The 21,693-nt window shown below is 37.1% G+C and overlaps 1 protein-coding gene across 3 annotated transcripts in view; it reads left to right on the forward strand.

Moving 5' to 3' along the window:
* The window catches only part of phip (pleckstrin homology domain interacting protein), a 90,336-nt gene that overhangs the window by 2,559 nt on the left and 66,084 nt on the right, over window positions 1-21,693 (forward strand). For all 3 annotated transcript variants that reach the window (XM_008121974.3, XM_008121977.3, XM_008121982.3), the window contains exons 5-8: window positions 13,745-13,895; window positions 14,107-14,205; window positions 20,096-20,256; window positions 21,440-21,661. In XM_008121974.3, the coding sequence (XP_008120181.1) occupies window positions 13,745-13,895; window positions 14,107-14,205; window positions 20,096-20,256; window positions 21,440-21,661 (633 nt within the window). The remainder of the gene's footprint in view (window positions 1-13,744; window positions 13,896-14,106; window positions 14,206-20,095; window positions 20,257-21,439; window positions 21,662-21,693) is intronic.

A 21,693-nucleotide genomic window follows, 5' to 3' on the forward strand; every position in this document is an offset into this window, starting at 1 on the left:
TATGGCTGGAGTTACACTTAAAAATGTACCTGTTCCAATGTACATACAAATTTAACTTAATAACAAACCTACAGAACCCATCTTGTTTGTAACTTGGGGACACTCTGTAATTAAAAGTGTAGCAGGTTTGTGAATACAATATGCAATATTAGTTAAATGGCAGCTAATATACTTTTGCTGGTTGTTTGAGAGTTTTGGTTAATAAAGTGTACCGTTTATAGGAAATAAATGTATGTGTGAAAAGTGAAATCTCATAGATGGCTTCCAATGCTATTGAACCATAATGGTGTATATAGGACAATTCTGTGACTTTTCACCCACTCTGTAGATGGCCATAGCTGCAGGTGTTTTCCCTTCTTCTCTTTATACGATTCACCTTGGTGGTTTTTATATTTTATTGTTCCTATTCATTACAATAACCTATGCACTTAATACATGTTTAAAATATTGTATATACTTGTGTTTAAGTTGAAGGCGGGTTTTGGGGCCAAAATTACGGATTTTGATGGGGCCCATGGATAAGTCAGAAATTGTTTCTCACTGAGGGGAAAGTGCCAGCATTGCCTCAGTGGCGACTACTACTACCATTTTCCTATCTAGGCATTCAAAAAGGTCAGAAGCAGTACTGAGGCAGAGTGTAGAAGGAGGTCAGTGCACTTAGGTTCTCCTGGACTAAGCTCTCACCTTTCATTGCTCTACTCAGAGATGATTCCTTTTTTGAGAATTAAGCTGTGGTACTTATACTAATCCATTGCTAAATCTAACAAGTTTTTTTTTACTATTTGACTGTGATTTCTAGACTTATACATGAGTATATATAGTCACCAATGGGAGATTGGTGATGAGACCACTTGCGTAGATTTATTTTGTACATACTTCAGCACTCAACTACCTATGCATATTTTGTAGAACACAAGCCAAGAATTAGAGATTGGGCTGAAGTTATATTACTCAGCACAAGGCAAGAGTTAAATGTATTCCCCTCTCCAGTAAGAGAAAAAGATCAAGTTCTAGCTCTATCCTTAAGATCAACCAGGTTTCTGAAATAGGCTTTTATGGTTCAGAGTTGATAGGAAGGACAGAAAGACAAATAAGCATTTTGCTCCCCTGTTTTGGCAGTGGAAAATTTCTCTGGCTCAAAAGCTTCCAGGCCTTTGCTAGAAACTGATTTTTTTGTGTTTTGTTTTGTTTTGTGTCTAAATCTGCTTTTCTTCCTCAGTGGAAGAAAGTAGGCTCAGAGCAGTGACTCACACAGAGATAGTGAACTGCCACCACTGAGGACAGAGCTGTATTGCTTTTGATTTCACATCCAGTCTGTACATGCATCAAAACTACTTCCTGAAAATGAGACTACATAGTGAAGGCAGATTGCTGGAAAACTAGAGCAGTGAATCATGCAGAAATATGTTAGGCTCCTCTGAGGAAATACTTGTAATTTAGTGACACAGTAGTTACTATTTGTGTCCAGTTTGCATATTGTTGATCCTAAATATCTTTAGTGTGGTAGAAATCGGTACCTCATATTTGGACTTATTTGTATATTATTTATTTCTACTGTGCTGGTTGGTGGATGGTCTGCAAGTTACTGGCAATAATTCCTACTGTTAGAGTCAATAGGGAAAATTACCAGTCCCTACCATGAGATAGCAAAATAAGTGCTGTGTGTAACCTACAGTGATTTAAGTATATATTCAAGGGTATCTGTGTTGGCCAAGTAACAAAATACACAATGCACATTTAGATGATACTAGTATTAGGCTAACCAAAAGGTGTAATATAATTATGCAAGCTTTCAAAGCTCACAGGCTTCTTCATTAGGTGTAGAAGTTAAAAATCATTTTAATGGGCACTGGAGGGTTAATAGCTGCATCTTTCTCGAGATATTGAAGATGTAGTTAAAGATGCTGTCAGCTTTTGGTGCAGGTATATACCCCTTGTTGGTCATAAAGCAACTACGGACACAAACATCCTGAGCAAAGAAATAATGTCCAATGGTCGAAACAAGGAGTATCCTTTGAGATCTGAGCTATAATTTGAAGTTTTATATCCTTAGCACACGTTAACTTTTATAGCAATTAAAACTTTTTACTTGTGTCAGTATTGAGGCTTTTTGAGAAACTCATATTTGGCTTTCAGAGTGACTTACACGGAACAGGAATGATCTAGATATCAAAGAGCGTTTCTTTATTTCTACCACTGAAAATACTATTTTGTTCCAATTGGAAATTTTTGGGTGTATAATTTTTCTATAGCATGTGAGTAATATATGAGGCAAGTCAGCTCTCAAGTACTTCTGTTGTTCATTTATATAAAACATTAAACGAGATAGAAAGTCATAAGGAAGGCAGGGATGTTGTTAAAGCTACAACTGTGTACAATCCTTTTAGGGATTTTTATATTTTGATGTTAACTGCATTTACTGTGTTGTCGAAAGCTTTCATGGCCAGAATAACTAGATTGTTGTGAGTTTTTCAGGTTGTATGGCCATATTTCAGTAGCATTATTTCGTGACATTTCGCCTGTATCTATGGCAGGCATCCTCAGAGGTTTGTTCAGAGGTCACAACTCGCAACAATCGACTGCATTTTTACTTCTTTCTTTCCTCTACTCCACATTCTGAAGTCAGAAGTTTCTTTGTGTTGCTAGTTACCATTGCAGTTACCATTACAATAATAGTCAAATCATTGATGTCATGTAGATATGGTTAAATAAATTAGCAAAGGCACTTCAGGTTTTCCCTGGAATATACATAGATTCTTTTTGAGAAATAAATTTACTACTGGATTGCTTGCTCATGTGAACATTCCTAAGATGAGACTTCCTTCCCTTTGGGGTGTATGTGTGTCAGTTTTGTGACAGAAGATTATTTTTTCTTAAGAGACAAAGGAAAATTGCAATATTTTTACTAAGCCTCGGCTGATAAGAATTTTTAGAAAGAATGGTTCAGAATATAGTTTCTGTATATAAAATTATGAAAGTATTCCAAAAGTGGCACATGTCTTCTCAGTATTCTTTATAGTACCACCTGCATTTATTTAGACAGTTGGTATATTTGTGTATATGTATATGTGTTCATATAGATCTTTGTTTTTTGTATTTATGTATCCACAAAGTAAATTTATCCTGCAGCCATGTGTATAGTTTGCTGTGGGCTCAAGCCTCTGATTTTGATGCCTGTTTAGAACTGTAAGGAATAAGCTTTAGTTCATATGCAAGGCTGAAAGTCTGCATTCTGTTTGAAATGCAGTGACATTTGTTGATGCATTCCATGGGTTGAATCAAGTTCATGAGTTACTTGTCCTGTCAGTTTCAGTAGTCTTACTCTTTAATATAGTTTGGGCTGCAATCCTCTTGATGTTTTACGAATTCACTAGGTCCCCTGCATTTGTTGTTGTTTTTGTCCATTTTGGAGTATCAGCATTCGGTTCAAGAAGCTGCTCAGGTAGTTCCTTTGTGTGTATAGAGGTGCATGGTAGCTTTGATTGTGTAATAAGGATCCTAGCATGTTGTCTTTGGCTGTGTCCTTTCCCAGGGCTAGTGTCTTAGTTCAGTTGGTCAGGGTTGCATAGTACAGTGATATTCAAAAGTTGTCCCTAACCATCTGCAGCTGGCCCCCCTGAAGAACTTACAGAAAACAAATAATTGTAGGCAGTTGGCACAAATATGATATCGATCCCTTGGAATGTCACATGTACAGTTTTCTTTCTCCAGCATATAGAAAATATTCAGCTGCCTAAATAGGTATAGATAGATTTGATGTATTGATTTAAGCTAGAGCCAAATTGTATCAGATGTTTTTACCTATATGTTTTTAGTTTAAAAACATAAGGAATCCAGCAGCACTTTAGGAATTTAACTTGGGGAAAAGTTATTTTTAGAGTAAAATCTTCTGGACATTGTCATCAGATGCAGGTGGATTCTGTTTATGAAGATTTGACCATGCCTTCTTTCCAGTTAGTGTCAAAGATATTCCTAACTGTCTTTAAAAGTATCCACTACTAGTGGTGGATACTTTTAATGTCTTTGCTTGTGGCTGGGACCTGTTACATTTTAATATGTAACACTATTATGCTTCCTATAAATAACTCACAATCTTTGTTACTTTTTAATGATGTGAATAGTCAGGGAAATAAATGTGAGAATACTTCTATTTTTTTTACTGAAGGCAAGAAAACAATGTTACACTTAGTTTCTCTTGCTGATGTGTCATAGTGGAGTGAGAGATGCTCTCTAAACATCCTTCAAAAAGGATATACAGTAGAGCAGGGGTCCCCAAACTACGGCCCGCGGGCCACATCCGGCCCCCTGGAGCCATTTATCTGGCCCTCGCAGCTTTCCCCCCTTTCCTGCGTTGTCCCGCTCCCTGCACAAGCCTTGGAGACTTGCCTTCCTGCCTTTCCCGCCACTTTTCTGCTATACGAGCCTTTGAGCCTCTCCTGGCTCCCCACTCTCCCTGCATAAGCCATGGAGGAGCCTTGCCTTTCCACTTTTACCGCAAATCAAAAGATATTTTAATTATTATTTAATTAATTATTAATTATTAAGTGGTGTTTGCTCCAGGTTTAGCAATACATTGATTAGCAATATACACCGGATTTCTCCCTGGGCTGGAGGCCTGAGTGAGGGAGTTTCTTTCCCCACTCAGGCTTCCAGTCCTGGAAGAAATCTGGAGTATATTGCTATTTCTGATTAGCAGTATACTCCGGATTTCTCCCAGGGCTGGAGGCCTTAGTGGTGCCTCTCCATTATTATTATTATTATTATTATTATTATTATTATTATTATTAACATTGAGGCTGGGTGGCCATCTGTCAGGTGTGCTTTGCTGTGCGTTTGGTGCACAAAGACAGAAGAGGGTTGGACTAAATGGCCCAAGGGTCTCTTCCAACCCTCTCCATTATTTTTTTATTATTACTATTATTAACATTGAGGCTGGGTGGCCATCTGTCAGGGTTGTTTTGCTTGTGCTTTTGGTGCACAAAGGCAGAAGGGTATTGGACTAAATGGCCCAAAGGGTTTCTTCCAACCCTCTTTATTATTATTATTATTATTATTATTATTATTATTAACATTGAGGCTGTATTTGATCCTTTTTTTACTTCAAAATAAAATATGTACCATGTGCATAGGCATTTGTTCATAGTTTTTTTTTAAAAAAAACTATAGTCCCGGCCCTCCAACGGTCTGAGGGACTGTTAACTGGCCCCCCGTTTAAAAAGTTTGGGGACCCTTGCAGTAGAGTCTCACTTATCCAAGCCTCGCTTATCCAAGCTTCTGGATTATCTAAGCCATTTTTGTAGTCAATATTTTCAATATATCATGATATTTTGGTGCTAAATTTATAAATACAGTAATTACAACATAACATTACTGCATATTGAACTACCCTTTCTGTCAAATGTGTTGTATAACATGATGTTTTGGTGCTTAATTTGTAAAATCATAACCTAATTTGATGTTAAATAGGCTTTTCCTTAATCCCTCCTTATTATCCAAGATATTCGCTTATCCAAGCTTCTGCTGGCCCGTTTAGCTTGGATAAGTGAGACTACTGTATTTACAAATGTTTAGATAGGATAAAATTTAGATATTTTATCAGCCAACTGTGGTATATGATTATATACTGGTGTGGTCCAGGGTTCCATGTAAGGAGTTGGTTTTGACTTTTAAAGTTGAGTTCAAATTGGAAACTGTAAAACCCTTTCCCTATAGCAATCTTCTTGCCCTCCTTGTTTGTCAAAACAGGTTCACTTGCAAGTTCAATTATAACATACCTTTTTTTTTTAAATATGAGCATCTCTTCCTTGAGGTAGTGCATTACTGTTTTATCCTTGCTCTTCTGGGGACATCCTTTCTCTGAAACTGAGGAAAGCATTCTTTTTCCTTGCAATCTAGAAGAGCTGTAGAATGGAACCATTGTAGAATTACAAGTGATACTATTAACATAATGTTGCAGAGTGTAGACTTCCTTTGAGGGTTTCAGAAACTCAATTTCATGCTTTTTCCCACCCCTGGCCAATTTTCTGAGCCCCCCCCCCCCCAACAGTAAGTCAACATTCTCTGCCTACTGAGTATGCTCAGAACTGATTGGAATTGGGTTGTATCATTGTTTTACCCGCATTTGACTCTTTCAAATTGTATTGTACTTTATCAAAACATGGTGTTTCCTTAGTAGCTTGGTACATCCATTCTGCACTAGTATAACCATTTTGACAACAAAAGGATTGGCCCCTGGAGAACTGAGATAGTTTGATATATATTATGATTCCTCAGAAGGGAGGAAACCAGGGTTCCTAGTTTGGGTTCAAAGTCTTTCATTACTATAGGCATGGGCATGACGTTTCATTAAAGCTTGGCAAATATGGCATTGAAAGAACAAGCAATGCGTTCTAGTCATAGGTTTTCATGTAAGTCTCATGCTCTGTGTGCACATGCATGTGGCAATGTGATACGTAGGCTGTTGTGTTTCTCAATATCAACTCAAGTTTGGATATGTATAAAAGAACAGAAGAAATACTTTATTTGCGATATGTATATAGTATAGTTAATTAATATTTTGTTTCTTTGTTTCTTATTGCCTTTGTTTTAGTAGCTGCTTCCTAGTGATTGCTTTCTGATTTTAACATAGTTCTTAGCTTGTACTGCTTTTATTGCTTTCCATGGTTATTTTAAGAGATAGTAATAAATTATAGTATACTTCATTATTGTCATGGGTTATGAAGTTGGTTTGTTTCAACAAAGCATTGTTTAGCATTTTAATACTATGTTTGCTAGGATAACAGCTTTCTTCAAATCACAGTCCTTGTGCTGCATGAAATACTGCTTTTAAACCTTGCATGATCCAGGAAACTGCAACTGTGGAAATCCTGGTGTATGAACAGGGCTATTGAAGAACATGCATTGGGATATATGGACATTATTTGCTACTGTGGCACATCTCCTAGAAGTGTTTGACCTTTGAAGGGAACCTTTAATGAGAAACCCAGAATTAAAATAATCAGATGTTTTTGTCTGAAAATCCATTATAGTTTTTATCCGTTGCAGTTATTTCATCATTTATAATGTAATTTCTTCCTAATTAGTGCATATTGTATTCAGATAAAATTTAGTTTTGTGGGGGCAGGAGGGGTCTTATCATGGAGAAGTGACTGGGATCTTATGGAAGGAGTATAAATCCCAGAATGTTTTGGTAACTGCTACAACTTGTCTTGTGTGCTGTTTTTCTAGAAAACCATATTGACTCTCTAGAATTACTCTAGGAATTATCCCTTCATACTGTGTGAACAGTTGACTACTGAGTTCCTCTTAAAGCAAACTGATTTTATGTTTCAAAGTAAGTTTAAGGTAACGGAGGCATCTTGCATTTAGCTGTAATGTTTGCAAGCAATTACGTTTGCAATACTTAAATAAATGATCAAAATATAGTTGTGTGACAGTGTCATACCTTCACATCAAGTCTCTGTCTTAAGCCGCATGGGGATTCAATGGATACAATGTCCAAGCTGTAGATGAAGGTCTAGTACACAGTTATTTTTAAAAATTCTTTTGAACCAGAAAAAATAGTGGTGGTTGTGGGGGAGGTATTACTGAATGTATCTTCTTTTATAATGGTTAATAAAATGTTTAACACAAGGTGCTTGTATAATTAATCCACCAAAGTTATTTCTAAAAACTAATGGAAAAGCTGCTATGTACAATGGTATACTGCAGTATCAGATCATTGCAGGTATAGCTGATGCTTTCCTTTACTCAGGGTGTGCATTGAAGTATGAAAATAGTAAGAGAAGGATGTTAAGGTAGAGCAAAACAATAATCAGTTGTCTAGGAAGTGAACATGTGTCAAAAAGCTCATTTTTTATATTGAAGATTTTGTGGTAGGTGCAGGGAAAAATACTTTAGCATCAAACTAATTGAGAACCTTTCATTGCTTTTAAAGCTGGGACAAGGAAAACACGTCTGTTCTCTTGTCTCTAATAGCTACTTGTTTATAGAGAGACATGGTAGGGTAATTCGTACATTTGTTTTAGGTAAGCATCAGGAAGATAAATATGAAGGATAACACTATAACACCATTTTTGCAGCTCATGACAGTTTCTTAGGGATGAGGCTGAATTCCTTTCATGGGACAGATTACCTAAAAAAAGGAAAAGGGCTTGGGTCTTTCTGGAAGACATTTTGTCTTATTTTTAAATCTTTTTTCTGTACTGGGTACATGTGGGAATTGCTATTTTTATTCATTAAGAGGAAGAATCCAAAACATTTATTTAAACTTAGATCCAAATCTTTATTGAACCATGAAAATCATAAAGTAGGAATACCGAATGTTCCTGAAACTACTGCTTATTGTTAGGCTGGTAAATAAAAAAAACCAAAACAAAAACAGCAATGATCATGCTGGCCTGGCTTGTATTACAGAGGCTGTCTGAATGAAGCTTTTTCTGTGAAGGCCAGGAGGGGGGATTGCACAGCTCTATCTTCCTGAATTGTCTGAGTTCTTCTCAATTTTAGTTTTGGAATTCCCCTGGATGGTTGTCTTGTGAGTCCCATTAATTTCTTGTACTAGTAGAGTTTAGCATTCATTCTGAGACTGTTCCTTTAGGATTGAATCAGGACTTCATGTCCTCTACGATAACTTTGTATCTGTCCCAAGTAGTATTTGATGCCACCCATGCCACAGGACTCCTTATTGAGCTAGTTTTCTGTGTTGGCAACATGATTACAGAAGGACGTTTCATTGTTCTGGTTTTGTGGGAAGATCACTACATGGCACATTTGTACTTAGAGCCTCTGAAGGGTTGTGGGTACATATACATATATCGTCTGCTCCAGGAAATCTGTGAACCTGGATAAATTCCTTAAGCCTCTTGGGGGAATTTCTTGTTGCCTTCGCAGGTGATTATCTTGAAGTTCTGTTATCTGAATTAAGGAAATGGTTAGGGTAGGGGACACAAATCATTCCTGAGTGTGTATTCCTAGTTTATAAGGCAGCTGGCAACAGTGCAGTTAATGGGATGGAGATTAGAGCATTGATGATGGAAAATGTGAAGCAGATACAACTGCATACAAGATCTTTAAACTAACTCAGAGTCAGGCTCTTTGGGCTGACTCAGCAGTTTATGTCAGAAAGTTCCTCTCAAATAAGCTGGAGCAAGTAGAAAAGCTGGCAGAAAAAACGCTGTTCTCAGGGGAGGGGCGGGCTTTGGTATCCTCTGGGGTTTGGGCCAGAAGCCTCCATGGTTACCAAAATCTGTGGATACTCTCAAGTCCCATTATATACAATGGCATAGTAAAATGCCCTTATAGAAAATGGCAAAATCAGGGTATTCTCTCTGGATTTAAAAAACAAACAAACACATTTTCAAGTCTTTAGTGGTTGACCCTGTGGATATACGTGATTTGTGGATATAGAGGTTGAACTATACTTGCTATCCATAGGGAGCTTGTGAGTAAATAAATGGTCACTTACTGCCCATGAGCACATGGCTGGGATGGGGGTGTGGAGAAGGGCAGAGAAACAGGTACTTCAGAAGGTTTTTATGGGTGGCTTTAAAGGAAAACACTGGGCAGTTGAGCCTCTAAGCCAGGCATCTTCAAACAGCAGCCCTCCAGCTGTTTGGGCTTACAACCCCCAGAAGCCCTAGTCAACTTGTTCAGTGGTCAGGAATTCAGTGGTCACAGTTTGAAGATGCCTGCTCTAAGTCATAGAATTGTAGAGTTTGAAGGGACTCTATGAGCCATTAGGTCCAATCCCCTACTCAATGCAAGATCTTCAGGTGAAGCATCTAACAGGTAGAGCGTTCATGCATTCAGAGAAGGAGGGTATACAACCTTTCTAGGCAGTTGGTTCCATTGCCGAACTACTATTCCTGTTAAGAAGTTCCTTCTAATGTTCAGTTAAAATCTGTTCTGCAAACCAGGTCCTACCTTTAGGGGCAGCAGAGAACAAACCCAAACCTTCCTATTTCTGACAGCCCTTATGATATTGAAAGGGTATGATCATGTCACTCCTCAATCATTTCTTCATCAAGCTTAGCATGCCTTGCTTTTCTCATATGCTTTGTTGTCCATACATATCATTATTCTTGTTGCCCTTCTCTAAACCTGCCCCAACTTCTCTATTTTTAAAAGGCAACCAGAACTTAGTATAGTACTCCATATGAGGCTTGATCAGCACAGAATATAGTAGGATCGTTACTTCCTTTGACTTGAAAATCATGCTCTTCTAGAAGGCTAATACAGTCCCTTAGCCTCCAGTCACCCACCAGGTTTCAACTAACCAAGTACAGGAAGTTTTCAAGTTACAAACAATATAGGTTCTGTAGGTTTCTTCTTAAGTTGAATTTGTAAGTCGGAACAGATACATTTTAAAGTACCTGAAATGGAAAAGAAAGATGGGATTTAGGTAAGAAACAGGGTTTTCAAAAATACTTGCAGCTCAAAGCTCAAAACAGGGTTTAGGGATGTGGGGAGCAGAAAGAATGAAATCATTGATAGAGGCCCCTTCCACACAGCTGTATAAAATCCACATTTTAACTGGATTATGTGGCTGTGTGAACTCAGATAATCCGGTTCTAAGCAGATATTGTGGATTATCTGATAAACTGGGTTATATGGCTATGTGGAAGGGCCCAGAGTCTTTTACCTTTTACATAGTTGAAAGGCTGAAGGGAATATGGAAGAAGGGTTGTAAGCAAACAGAGTATGTGTAATTGTGGATTTTTTTTCTGCACTAGGCAGATGTTGGTTTCTTAAATTATTTGAAATATTTACATTTTCTCTTCACTTGAAAAGACATTCATAGTGATTTGTATAATACAGTAGAGTCTCACTTATCCAACATAAACGGGCCGGCAGGACGTTGGATAAGCGAATATGTTGGATAATAAGGAGGGCTTAAGGAAAAGCCTATTAAACATCAAATTAGGTTATGATTTTACAAATTAAGCATCAAAACATCACATTATACAACAAATTTGACAAAAAGTAGTTCAATACACAGTAATGCTATGTAGTAATTACTGTATTTACGAATTTAGCACCAAAATATCACGATGTATTGAAAACATTGACTACAAAAATGTGTTGGATAATCCAGAATATTGGATAAGTGAGAGACTACTGTATTGATTAAAAACCATGTCCACAATCCTTGCATAACAAAAAGAAAAAGAATGAAGAACATTAAAACTAGTGCGATATTTTAGCTGTGTATTTACTAATAAGAAAAAAAGACAAAGCAACATAGGATTCAAAGGGGGTCTCTTAATAGAACAGTGAAATCTGACTTCTCTTTGTTGACTTGAGTACCTTTTGTGCACCATTTTGTTTGTGAAGATTAAATATTCCCAATAGATATCTGGTATGCTTAGATACATAACATTTCTTTGTGGTAATTAATAATGATATTTTTCCTGGCAAAGTAGACTGGCATATTTTTGGGGATATACAGAATGTGAAAATCCTTCAACAGGAGTTTTATCAGGAGCAGATTAATACCTGAGGTTGAAAAAACTATGCTGCTGCATAAATGCTTGAACAGATGTTTGTTGCAATTACATAGTGTTGTAAAACCTATGGCAATTCTATGCATTTACTTATATCAGAATAGTGGATTGGCTCTAGGTTTAATCATACTTTAAGCAGACCCATTGAAATCAGCGGACCAAGTTAATCATTTCTAATTTTTTCAGCCTTTATGCATTTCCCTGTAAGCTCATAATTTTACAGTTTTAAAAATATCTAAATGATAGAATTGACAATTTTTACAATAGATTATAACATCCACAGTAACAACAGATTGGGAACAGTTCTTGTGCTTGTGATCAGTTTCTATAGCTTGTGCATGCACAACATTTTCAATTTCAATTTATGCATGAGGCCAACTTAAACATAAATATATATGTTGTGAAGAAAGCTAGCTTAGTCTTATTTGGAGAATAGTTTACAGGAACGAAGAGGCTTATTTTTTACTTTGTGTCAGCTGTGAACTCACTAGGTTGCTGCCTTAGTTTGGGATCCTTATCTGTGGTACAAACCTATCTGGCAGGGTTGTTAAAATAATTACTGAGAAAATAAATATGAAGCAATTGGACATTTAAGAACATTAAGTAGTAAGACTTCTCAATATTAATTAATACTGAATTATTTTAGTCAGTTTGGATTCAAATATTGACATATTTTTAGCAATTACCAAATGTCGAATCATATTTTTGTTGGCCATGGTTTGTTGCTTAAGCTACAGATTTCATGGTACTTGGCCAAATGACCCGTAACTTGTCTGCTCCTCTTTTGGTTTGGTTTTCTCTCTCCATTTGTCAGCTCCTGCTTACGAATAAGTAATATACCATGAGTGTTCTTAAAGAAACAGTAAATTAAGGATTAAATTATAATTTATGGCTGGCTAGCATCCATAGCTTGTTAGCAGAGACAGATTCAAATAACACAACAAAAGCCAAATGTCAATAAAGTATGAACTGAATTTGCCATAACATTTAAGCAATTTCACATTGTTTTTGATTCCCTTATAATTCAAATTAAGAATTTGTGTTATATTCAAGCAGGGGTAAAATATTGTGTTATGGTTCTTTGGAGTGAACCATCATTCTGAACTGTATACTAGAAACTAGGAAAAGATTAAGTGTAAAATATTTCTAACTTGCTTTTGAATACTGTTCAGAAGCTTCAAATCGTCCAATGGGCGGCAGCCAGATTCTTCGCAGTAACGACATACAGAAAGCACACAATCCCCTGTTACATCAGCTTTACTGGCTACCAGTCTTCTACCAGGCACAATTTAAAGAGCTGGCTTTAGCTTATAAAGCCCTAAATGGTTCCAGCCCAGCTTACCTGTCTGAACGCATCTCCCTCTATGATCTACCTTGGAGGTTAAGATCATCAGGGGAGGCCCTGCTCTCGGTCCCACCCCCTTCTCAAGCGCAACTGGTGAGGTTGAGAGACAGGGCCTTCTCAGTGGTGGCCTCTCATTGGTGGAACTCTCTCCCCAATGAAATCAGGTCAGCCTCCTCCCCCCGACCTTCAGGAAAAAACTTAAAACGTGGCTGTGGGACCAAGCATTTAACTAATACAGTAGAGTCTCACTTATCCAACACTCGCTTATCCAACGTTCTGGATTATCCAATGCATTTTTGTAGTCAATGTTTTCAATATATTGTGATATTTTGGTGCTAAATTCATAAATACAGTAATTACTACATAGCATTACTGCGTATTGAACTACTTTTTCTGCCAAATTTGTTGTCTAACATGATGTTTTGGTGCTTAATTTGTAAAATCATAACCTAATTTGATGTTTAATAGGCTTTTCCTTAATCCCTCCTTGTTATCCAACATATTCGCTTATCCAACATTCTGCCAGCCCGTTTATGTTGGATAAGTGAGACTCTACTGTAATTAAAGCAGTGCAATAATGATAATGAATTTAATGTGTTTGACAAATGGACAGGCCTTGGATTATGATTTGAATTTGCGTGATTTTAATTGATGTTTAAATAACTGATGTTTTTAATTGTTTGGATTTTAATTGTATTTGTTTATTTTTTTTTGGACTTATATGTTGTTGGCACGAATTGTTGCCTGTTGTAAGGCTGCTTTGAGTCTCCTTCGGGGTGAGAAGGGTGGGGTACGAATGTGGGAAATCAATAAATCTTGCGTCACAGTTGTTCCAATTTTTTTTCTTAAAATTCATGGTTAAATATTGAATATTTACTTTTTGTTTTCTCAATAGGTAAAATATTATAGACATTTGGCACCTGATCACCTATTCCAGATATGCCATCGACTAGGACCACTTCTAGAACAAGAAATTCCACAAAGTGTTCCAGGAGTCCAAACATTGTTAGGAGCTGGAAGACAGTCTTTGCTTCGCACAAGCAAAAGTATGCCAGTTACACAAAATGACTTGTATGTAAACTACATACATTTAGTTATTAAATATTTCTATATTTATAGTTTGGGACCCTTATCTGTGGTACAAACCTATCTGGCAGGGTTGTTAAAATAATTACCCAGAGTCCCCTTCGGGGTGAGAAGGGCGGGATATAAATGTCACAAATAAATAAATAATATTTTTGTTCAATTAAAAAACAGGCTGCAAGCATGTGGTGTGGAAAGGATCTGCTCTTGCTGCGTTACACTGTGGAAGACCTCCAGAGTTGCCAGTAAACTATGGCAATCCTGCTAGCATAGGTAAGAATATTACAGAAATGTGGATCATAGCATTTGTTCTGTATTGAAAACCTGGATACTTCTATCTGTATTTGCAAGGTTCTTCACCAGAGTTTTTGAAGTAGCAGTACTGTCTGTGTGAAAACTGCAAGAAATGTCCCCTTCTTTCCATGGAATAGAAGCTGTGAAAAACTTGGGAACGGTGGTGGTGGTGGGTCCTTGAATGCATAAAATGAGCCTAGGAGATGATTTGACCAAATACTAACCTCCTTCCTCACTTTAACTATACTCCCCTCCCTCCCTCCCTCCCTCCCTGATATCTTACTTATCATACGAGTTGGAAGAAGGTCCCAGAACTTGATAAGCTCTATGAGCACCTTAACTTGATAAGTATATTTATAGAGTAGTAAACAGAGACTCCCTTTCCACCCTCTCCTCCTTTTTTTACTTCTAAAATTGTTACTAAATTGTTTTTTGCTTTGTTTTCACTGAAGGGCAACAACAGAGGATATGTATGGTTCTGTGCTGTTACCCTAAATACATGTAGCTTGCTCTCTTCATAAAGATTTTCAGCACAGTCAATCATAGATGGGCTTTGACCCGATTGCTCACATGAGCTGTCTGTGTGGAGTTCTTCTATTATCTTTCCAATCTCTTAAAACCTCTTGGGGAAAAAGAGTCATGGATGACATTACCTTACATGATATACAGAATAAATATTTTACCTACTACAATCGGAGCCTTCGGTGGCCTAAGGGATAAAAGCCTCATCACTTGAAGTTTGGGTTGCTGACCTGAAGGCTGCCAGGTTCGAATCCCACCTGGGGAGAGTGTGGATGAGCTCCCTCTATCAGCTCCAGCTCCATGCGGGGACATGAGAGAAGCCTCCCACAAGGATGATAAAACATCAAAACATCCGGGCGTCCCCTGGGCAACGTCCTTGCAGACGGCCAATTCTCTCCAGAAGCAACTCCGGTTGCTCCTGACACGAAAAAAAACCAACCTACTACAATAACATTTGCTCTTTTAAGTTTCGCCTTCAACATAATCACTGGAAATACTAATCTTTTGAAACAGAGACATTGTGTTTCCAAGTTGTATTCTACTGAAGTCCTAGAACTACATGACAAGCTCTCTTGTCAGTTCTGTTTGGAAATTAGGTGTGTGTACTACCTGGCAAGAGGAAATAAGAAAGCATGGAAAAATGATTTATCTCTGCAGATGTATATTATGGATTTGAACCCCTTGTTATGGGCTACTTATAAATCCCTAAATAACTTTGTATTTTAAAAATTGCCTGTTTCTGTATGAGGAACAGTTTTCTCAGAATTCAAGCTTTGTTAATGAATGCGGTTTAATATCCAGGGTTGTTTCAACAGGTTTAGTCATGGCTTTCCAAATCTCTGGACATTCTGAAATAGAATTCTTAGAAGGCCATATTCAACCCTTTTTATCCCAGATATTTGTAGAAATCTTCTCAGTTCAGTTTTGCTGAACTGCAGAACACAAAATACCTTATGTTGTGGAGTCACCATCTTACAAGTGTCTGAGGCTAGGGGTTATTTGTGTGTTGGGAGAGGCATCTAATGGTAATAATTTGAAACTCTGCCCCATCTTTTCAGGTGCTAAGAGTTTCATTCATAGGCTGTTCATGGTTGTAGAGATACAGTGATTTCAAATAGGGTACATCTTTTTGAAACATCCTGCATTTCACTCAAGTATAGACAGAGTTGAATTTGGTAGGTCAGAGCACATAAACAGGCAAATTCCCTTCAGAAAGTGTCAAAACTTGATTAAGCAATTAATTGACTGATTGTAGTGTTTGTAATATCATTTTGTTATGATTTACTGCAATGTCATGCTAAGATAGTAACAATGTAGAGCCATGGAGTTTTGTGTTGGGTGTTAATTCTGTATTTATATTTTAATTATTTATTTGTCAAAATACAAATACCCAATCTCCATCCTACTGTCACTGCTCAATGTATTACAGTTTTTACTTTTTCAGACAGAAGGATTGACACTGATATAATTACTTTCGTTGTAGGCTTATTTTAGAAAAAGTGGTATGCTATTTGGTAGGTATAGTATATTAGTCCACATAATGTTGAGAAATTTTAAAAATTCAATATTTTAAACTTTTTTTACATTCCCCCCGAGAGGCTAGTTTTTTAAAATCTTAAATAATACCCAGGATGTTCAGTTTTGTACACTTAGAAATTTAGCCCTTAGTGTTGCTCTGACAAAACATCCCCTTGTCTTTAAATCCTTATGATATGTCAAATCCCAGGGATTAGATTTATGACCCATTAAAGTATGTCTTTCAGTAAAGCACAATTTGTCAAAAACTGTATAAGCTCTTGTCTTGACCTCTGACCAAAAGACAATAGCAATTTAACATTAACATAAAACAGGGGTGGGTAAAATACAGGCCTCATGACACCCCCAGCTCTGTAAGGGTCAACATTTTCTTCTAGACTTTTTTCAATGCTTCAAAATACTTCAAAATGATTTCTGTGGTATGTGGAAGGCATTTCTCCACCCCACCCCACCCATTATCGAACAATTTTTGACAATGTTATAAAATGTCTATCAATGATTAAAAATTACCCTTAGGAGGCCAAGAAAGTCTCAAAACTTAGTGAGAATGGCACCACGTCCCCTATAATATGTTTAAGGGCTGACTTTTTTCAGGTGTGGATTATTTACTTTGAATAAAATTCTGGGTATCTGGATCAAATTTTGCATACTACAAATAATGTGCAAGTATTGGCACACTGTGTTCAGAATGAGTAATAGTCTCCCTACAGCTTTTCAACGGCTTTACAGACATTGACTGAGATCCTGCATTATCAGACATAACTATGATGATGGAGATCTATCATTGTAGTTATGTCTGACAATGCTACTTCCCTGAAACCTGCCTCCTTCATGATGTTAGTGAATCACACAGATGGATTTTGCACCAGTTCAGTAGCTTTTTCAGAACAACCTAAAGTTGAGCAGCTTTTGGGTGGTTTCCTTGCCCCCAGTCTCTTACATTGTGGTTTGGTGTGCTGCATTATTATCCTCATTTCCTTTTTGTCTGCTGGTATAAGCAGCCTTTGGGACATTCTTCATGTTAGCTTTCACTTTGTCCTCATGTAGCTTCTTCCTCTTCAGTTTCTGGATTATTTTTTAAATGTTTTTATATATTCCTTCTATGTTTGGCCTCTAACAATTATGCTTCTTGTGGAGAGAAAATAATTTGATTAGACATTTCTCCCAAATGTCTTTTGTGTCTCCATACAAGTTCCAGGTCTCTTTCAGCAATAAAGAATTCCCAAAGTAGGGCTTAAAGAATTGAATTTCTCACTTCAGATTACATCCTTGGGATTCCACTTTAAATTGGCCAACAGTGTGGCATAGAGCAGGCCATTGGGTACAGCTTCCTAATCCTCCTCCAAGACCTTGTCTTCTCATTAACAACATTGCCTCTTCAGTACTGTTGTCAGTGTCAGAACCAGTTGTGCCACTTAGCATTTATTCTATTATACATGTATCTGTTACACAGTATGCATCATCTTGCATGAGATTATCTCATATGACTTCAGGGAATGACTTGTGACTCATATTCAACATAGCCAGAGTTTCCAGCCCCCTTCAGATGTTGTCACCCAATTAGGAGGTGTTGATACCACCCTGTTGTCTCCAGCTAAATACATTAGCCAGTGTATAGATCAGAAGCCCCAAATTGCTCCATCACAACTTGAAGATCTCTCCACGACCTGTGTCAAAATGGTCTTTCTAGCAAGTTGACACTAGGCAATTTATTATGCTTCTTTGAATTTCTATCAAAATCAAGAGGATGATACATTGGGCGGGGGGGGGGGGGGGCAGGTGGTGTGGGGAGGATGTTATTTGGTGTTTAACTTTAGAACGGTATATTGCCTAAAATAAGTCTTGCTCAAAACCTGAGCTGTCACTTCAAAGATTTGGCTGCATTTCCTGAGCTGTTTTCTGTGGTATTTTCACTTTTCCTCAGGATAGTGAAATAACCTTAGTGCTTTTTTTGCAAGGGAAACTGTTAACATTGTACTGCGTCCTCATTTCATTAAGAGTGTTAGACCTGTGTGGATTTCACTTCTCAACATAATTTATCTACAATAGAGTCTCACTTATCCAAGCTAAACGGGCCATCAGAACCTTGGATAAGCGAATATCTTGGATAATAAGAAGGGATTAAGGAAAAGCCTATTAAACATCAAATTAGATTATGATTTTACAAATAAAGCACCAAAACATCATGTTATACAACAAATTTGACAAAAAGTAGTTCAATATGCAGTAATGTTATGTTGTAATTACTGTATTTACGAATTTAGCACCAAAATATCATGATATATTGAAAACATTGACTACAAAAATGGCTTGGATAATCCATAACGTTGGATAAGCGAAACTACTGTATTATTATTATTATTATTATTATTATTATTATTATTATTATTATTATTATTATTGTTGCAAGAACATTTGAGTCCAAAGGGAGGGAAGGAGGGAAAAAAGAGCAACAGAAGGTGTGTATTTCTTTTTATTCCTAAGGAAACAAAAATGAGGTGGGTTTTTTGGGAGGGGGAGAGAAGTTTTAAAAAGCCTTTTCTGGCTACTTTTAGAGTTTGAAAAAGGGAGGAAGAAAAGAGGTGGGAAAGGGCAGGAGAAAGGAGGCCAAAGTTGTTTTTAGGGGGGCTTTGCTTGCATTTCTTCCTTGGGCAAATGCATGCCCCAAAGCTTGTAAATATTTATAAAGGTGTTCCCCCTATAAATACGTTAATATATGAATTTTCCCCTCATATGTTTGCAAGTCTTTGCAAATCCTATATACATATAGATATTTAGAGATTTCCATGTACCTGTATATCTGTACCTATATGTATATATTAATTTTATATGTGAATTTTACCCTCACATGTTTCCAAGTATCTGCAAGTCCTCTATATAATTATCTATAGATAGATGTCTAGATAGATATATAGAGGTTGCAAATATTACAGAGGAAAAATGTGTGTGTGTGTGTGCGCGCACACACACACACATATAGAGAGATTGATAAATAGGGCTTGCAAATATTGCAGGAGGAAAAGACACAAAGGATTTGCAAAGGTTTCAGGGGGAAATACAAATGTGAAATTAGTATATATAATTATAGATCTATATCTAGCTTTGCATTGTTTATATAGGCATTGAATATTTGCCTGTTTCTATGTTGGAAGCTGGCCTGAGTCCCCATGGGGAGATAGATAGAGTGGGATACAAAGGAAGCTGTTGTTGTTGATGATGATGATTATAAAGTTATTGTTGATACCACATTGTTTTTGATGACCCTATTTTTCCACTTATAGATTTAGTTTACTGTTTTTCTTTGAAATATGGTAAATATTCAAAACATTTAACCCACTGATGCCTCAATTAACGTAATTTTATTAGTATCTATTTTTATTCGAAATTTACCAGTAGCTGCTGCATTTCCCACCCTCGGCTTATACTCAAGTCAATACGTTTTCCCAGTTTTTTGTGGTAAAATTAGGTGCCTCGGCTTATAATCGGGTCGGTTTATACTCGAGTATATACGGTATGTTATTTTGTTGCCTGTGAGAGATTCTGGGTTTCTCTTAGATTATGGTGATGTGGTGTGTGTGTCAGAGTGCTTTGTAACTATACATTGTGAGTGCTTTGATTGTGTGTTTGTCCATGGCAGTGGGTTGGACTGGATGGCTCTTGTGTTTCTTAGAGCTCTATGGAGATAGGTATTGCCAAGTTTTGTGCAGAATTTTTTTGTATCCTCTCTGATAACTGATTTTTAAATGCTGTTGATCTATTTATAGACACAAATCTTCATGTGACATTCAATATATATTTTTTCCTTCCATAGCTGAAACTCTCTTTTCAAGAAAAGTAAATGGAAAATACAGACTTGAACACTTAGTTCCAACTGCTGTTTATCAACATATGAAAATGCACAAGCGGATCCTAGGACACTTGTCTTCAGTATATTGTGTAACATTTGATCGAACAGGCAGACGAATATTCACTGTAAGTGCAAATTCATGAAAATGTTCAGCTGTGCCTTTGTATTTTAAAAATATGTACTTCATAATTATGGCACTAAGGAGATTGAATATTATAAGAGCTTAAACTGACAGTGGTTCACCTAATTAAACACTCAAACCTGTGTTTAATCATCTACATTCCTTTTTTGGTGGGTCTTAAACGGGTTGTTAAATTCATATGGGATCTCTGCAGTTGTGTTTCTAGAAAGAATTGTAATACATTCAGTTGTAGTACAGATCAGTAAGTAAGTAACTTTATTTTTCTATCCTGCCACCATCTCCTGGATGGGACTCGGGGCGGCTAACATGGGACAAAGGCCCGAAAACAATAACCAAAGTATAACGATTAAAACATTGCAAAGAGTAAAAACACAATAAAACAACATTATGCAGAACAATACATCGATCCATAAAAGCTCATTTAAAACATAAAATGAGTAACAATATAATAAAATAAGAGTCTCAGATTCTCAACTTCTTGGCAGGGAGATGATAGGAAATACTCAGCCACATTTTCTGGCTGTAAGTGGGGGAGGGGGGATATCAGAATCAAGAAGTTTCATTCCTTTCTCAGGAAATTCACAATGCATTCACCTAAGAAGGGGGCTTCTTACTTTTATGCTATTGCTGCTTGCTTGTACCTACATTGTTTTTACACTCTTATATGTTGCTTTCTTTTCTGCTAAGATAGAGGGACAGGATGTATTTTTGTTTCAGACTTTGGATGAAATAGTCCCGTTTTTTCTTCTTCTGAGGGGAGACTTTACTCAAAGATTTTTGTCCATGGGAAAACCTTTCTGCTGTACTGTATATCTTTGAACCTGTCTTGCTGTTTCATTGCCTAGTAATGGCAATGCCTGGAGTCTAATGAAAGGGAATGTGATGACCTTTGTGCTTTTCTTCAGCTACGATCTCCACGTGGGGCCCCTCCCTCCAGCAGGAGGAAGGGGGCCAGGCGGCTGGGTCCATCCGAGGCAAAGAACAGGCAGCCTTTAAGTGCAGTTGATTTTAACTGAGCAATTCTTGTGATTGCTTTCTGTTACCTGCTTGTCAAAAGCTAAAAACAATCTTGTTTGCATGAGGATGATGATGTTAGCTATATGCCTTTCATAGACTCCTTTAAGTGCAGTTGATTTTAACTGAGCAATTCTTGTGATTTTCTTTAGGGTTCTGATGATTGTCTTGTAAAAATCTGGGCAACGGATGATGGAAGGCTGCTTGCTACTTTAAGAGGACATGCAGCTGAAATATCAGACATGGCTGTTAATTTTGAAAACACGATGATTGCTGCAGGGAGTTGTGACAAAATGATAAGAGTATGGTGTCTCCGAACGTGTGCCCCTTTGGCTGTTTTGCAAGGCCACAGTGCATCAATAACGTCATTACAGGTAAAGTTTTCTTCTGCAACAGCATGGGATTT

This window comes from Anolis carolinensis, chromosome 1 (assembly GCF_035594765.1).
Source record: "Anolis carolinensis isolate JA03-04 chromosome 1, rAnoCar3.1.pri, whole genome shotgun sequence".
Taxonomy (NCBI): Eukaryota; Metazoa; Chordata; class Lepidosauria; order Squamata; family Dactyloidae; genus Anolis; species Anolis carolinensis.